This window comes from Chanos chanos, chromosome 3 (genome assembly GCF_902362185.1).
Source record: "Chanos chanos chromosome 3, fChaCha1.1, whole genome shotgun sequence".
Taxonomy (NCBI): Eukaryota; Metazoa; Chordata; class Actinopteri; order Gonorynchiformes; family Chanidae; genus Chanos; species Chanos chanos.
In genome coordinates this window covers 43,080-47,500 of record NC_044497.1, presented here as the reverse complement: position 1 = coordinate 47,500, position 4,421 = coordinate 43,080, and the positions used below count along the sequence as shown (strand labels likewise).

General features: G+C 42.9%; 1 protein-coding gene across 1 annotated transcript; it reads left to right on the top strand.

Annotated features, from left to right (window-relative positions):
- Positions 1–1,912: 1,912 nt before the first annotated feature.
- kcnj12a (potassium inwardly rectifying channel subfamily J member 12a) lies at positions 1,913–3,229 on the top strand. The gene has a single exon (XM_030768160.1). It carries the CDS (start codon positions 1,913–1,915, stop codon positions 3,227–3,229), a length of 1,317 nt encoding a protein of 438 aa, XP_030624020.1.
- Positions 3,230–4,421: the final 1,192 nt, after the last annotated feature.

Below are 4,421 nucleotides of genomic sequence, written 5' to 3'. Positions count from 1 at the left end.
GTTTACTCAGCAAACGATAGTTTATTACAAAAACACTCGACACAGAGGGCGAAAGGTCAAAATCCAAAGGCAGGCAGAGTTTGTTATCAGGGATTCAATAAGGAGCAAGCAGACGATCCAAAGGGTAGACAAAGACCAGATCCAAGGACAGGCAAAAAGTCAAAACACAGGTACAGACAATCAGGCAGGCAGAAAATCTGTTAAGCGATAATCAGGGTCAAAAAGATCAGGCAGGAGTCAAAAAGCCACACAAAACTAACAGAGTACTGGCGGGAACGCAACACAGAAAATGACGAGACTAACCGACAAACACTAGTGAAAAACTGGCAGACTTAAATAGGCAGAGGGCAATCAGGGAACAAGGAACAGGTGTGTAAGGTAATAGGTATTAACTGAGGGGCGGAGTCAGGAGCACATGACAAAAATAAACAAAATGCACATGGTAAAGGAAACCATAACAAACCTACAAGTGTCAACACTGGCAGACAGGGGGAGACAAAATGCAAAGTTCATGAGGGAGCGCTGACACTTCTGTAACGTTTTGTATCGTACACCTTTGTGACTCAAACATCCTGTATCGTACACCTCTGTAACTGTAATGTCCTGTATCGTATACCTTTGTAACTGTAACGTCCCGTATCGTACACCTTTGTAATTGTAACGTCCCGTATCATACACCTTTGTAACTATAACGTCCCGTATTGTACACCTTTGTAACTGTACACTTTTATAACTCTCTGTCCTTGTTTGCATTGCTGCTTTATGAAGAAAATACACCGTCACCACATAACATCACTGGATTCTTGTGTCTTCAAGAATTTATTTAACTCTGTATGGATTGCTTTTAAAGATTTGGATGGTCTTGTCTCCAGATATATCTGAGAGTTACTTGGGTCGGAGAGTATTTTGATAATGCTAAGATCCTCACAGAGAACTCAAAAATTTAAGGATGAAAACTAAGGGGGACAGATCTTTTCCTGTGAGGGCCCAAAAACCTTGGGGTGCACCATCAGTTAGTACTAGAAACATACTGTCAGTTTAGAAAGGTCAGGCTCTTTTAAAGATTTATCTCAAATTACCTTTACACTAATGAAATTTTCATTCCTATTTTAATATTCTTAAACAGTCATGCAGAGCACACCAGACTATAATCACTCACCACATTCAACCAGTGGACTGGCCCTATGTATTACTCCATATCTGTATCAAACAATGATCTAGGCTGAGTTTACTAAATCTAAATGTGCTATTTATTTTAAAATACATGTCAATATTAATTAACACACTACCTAACTGGTTAATCTGTTAATTGTTTACTGGTTAATGGATGACTGTATTTACCTGTATTAATGAAATAATTTTGACTAATTACAGATATTAATGAATTAAGCATCTGTTGTCATCTATTGTATTTGCAGAATTACACTACATTGTTATCCTGAATATTTACTACTTAATATGTGTCAATGTCAAAAAACACATCTTTGATCTTGGATATTTTTTTTTCAAAGTTAAAACAAAACTTTTTTGTCCTGAATAAAAGTGAATTTATGATGTTATTTAACCCTAACCCTAACCCTAGTGTTATGATATTGGCTTTACAACAGCATGATATTGATTTTACACATATTACTTGAGTATTATTTAAGTATCAATATTTAGCATCATGTCCGAACCTGATACCTGTGTCCATCTCTTCACAGCATCCTGCCAGTCAGACTATTACAGCTGCTCCTTGACCCACGTTACCACCCCCCTCTCCTCAAGGACTGAAACACAGCTGGGGGAGTGTTTGTGTTGAGGGAATGTGAGTGTCGAAAGTCTTAAACCTCCACATAAACACAAGACTGCCCTAACTCCCAGGAGGAAGCAGACTGGCAGACAGAGGCAGCAGAAGGAAGAGAGACTGAAAATGAGTGTGGGACGAATCAGTCGGTACAGCATTGTGTCATCTGAGGAGGACGGGCTTCGTCTGACCACGATGCATGGCAGCGGTGGTGGCATGAATGGCTATGGAAATGGTAAGATCCACACGCGCCGGAAATGCCGCAGTCGCTTTGTTAAAAAAAATGGCCAATGCAACGTTCAGTTCACCAACATGGAGGAGAAATCGCAGCGCTACCTAGCTGATATTTTCACTACCTGTGTGGACATCCGCTGGCGATATATGCTAGTGGTTTTTACACTGGTGTTTGTGGTTTCCTGGCTGGCATTTGGGCTGGCTTTCTGGGTCATTGCCCTTTTCCATGGTGACCTTGACAACCCAGCTGGTGATGACAACTTCACACCCTGTGTTTTGCAGGTCAATGGCTTCATTGCTGCATTTCTCTTTTCCATTGAGACGCAGACAACCATTGGCTATGGGTTTCGCTGTGTGACAGAAGAGTGCCCACTGGCTGTGTTCTTGGTTGTGTTCCAAAGTATTGTGGGTAGCATCATTGACTGCTTCATGATAGGCGCAATTATGGCCAAGATGGCACGGCCTAAGAAGCGGGCACAGACGTTGCTGTTTTCCCACAATGCCGTCATTGCTCTCCGGGATGGGAAGCTGTGCTTGATGTGGCGAGTTGGGAACCTTCGGAAGAGTCATATTGTAGAGGCACATGTTCGCGCTCAGCTCATAAAACCACGTGTCACAGCGGAGGGAGAATACATCCCACTGGACCAGCTAGACATCAATGTGGGCTTTGACAAAGGGCTGGACCGCATCTTCCTCGTCTCTCCACTGACCATACTGCATGAGATCGATGAGGACAGCCCGCTATTTGGAATCAGCAAGCAAGACCTGGACTCTGCCGACTTTGAGATCGTGGTGATCCTGGAAGGCATGGTGGAGGCAACAGCCATGACTGCCCAGGCGCGCAGCTCGTACCTCGCCAGCGAGATCCTTTGGGGGCACCGTTTCGAACCTGTGTTGTATGAGGAGAAGAACCAGTACAAGGTGGATTACTCGCACTTCCACAAGACCTATGAGGTGCCGTCTACACCACGCTGCAGTGCCAAGGACATGCTGGAGAATAAATACCTGCCACCAAGCTCTAACTCCTTCTGCTATGAGAATGAGCTGGCCTTCCTCAGTCGTGAGGAAGAAGAAGAGGAAGAGGCAGCAGAGAGAGGTGACCAGGCGATGAGCCTCAGCCCGAACCGAACACCCTGTCACGAGTTTGAGAGGCTGCAGAACCCTCGTGGCCTGGAGCAAAGGTCATACCGCCGGGAGTCTGAGATATGACCTCTACCTGATCCCTAGCCTTGACCTTTCATCTTTTGATACTTTTTTTTTTTTCTGAAGTCAATGGAATTCAAAGAAATGCAGAACAATGCAAAGTGCCATACAGGGATGCTGAGAACTCTGTGTGTGTGCGCGCGCGTGTGTATGTGTGTGTGTGTGTGTCTGAGAGAGAGAGAGCGAGACAGATGAATGAATGTGTGGAGGGTTTATATTGCGATGAAAGACTGTCAGTAAGGCCAGAAAGACTTTATATCCTGCACGGAAAACTTGAATTACTCCTCCTTTTCATAAAGGTAGTCTGAGTATAAACACCAAGATCTTGAACAAGATCTTGAATCTTAAATGTAAATATAAATCTCTTAGATAAGGTATGTTTTGTGTGAAATAACATTTTCTAAAAAAACATCATAATAATATCTTAAAATATAATTTAAAATACCTACTATTTGTAAATTTAGTTTTTGGGCACAAACGACTAGCACTGCAGAGACAAACTGCCTTTAGCGATATGCTGCACATTAACACACACACACACACACACAGAGACTCTGACGCGTGCGCACACACACACACACCCTGACACACATGTACACATACGCACGCACACACGCACATGCGCCCACACACATATGTACACACTCACACACACATACTCTGACATACGCACACACGCACATGCGCATGCGCCCACACACATATGTACACACTCACACACACACAAACACACACTCGCACGCACACACATACACATGACACGTTCACACAAAGAATAAGGCTGAGAGACACACATAGTGGATGGATCCTTTCTTTGAAAGTGCACTACAGTGCTCAACTCAGTGAGTCATGAGTGAATGTGTTTCCATGTGCGACGGAGCATGACATCACATTAAGAAATGCAAGGTGCAAACCCTTCACAAAAGAAAGAAAAAAACCCGGGAGAAAAAAAGACAAGTTATGTGACAAGTGCAAGTTATACCAACACTCCAAAAACATTACTCATGTCTGACTGAGAGAATGAACAAATTGTATTAAAAATGGAGAGAAACATTATAGATGCTGGCGCTCTTATTATCAGAATAGGCATGAAAGTTATTCATTTAAAATGCCTATTACTTGGCCATAAACTCTGTGCACATTTTCAACACAAAACTCACACTTTACCCTTTAAAGCAGGTCTATGACTTACTGAATT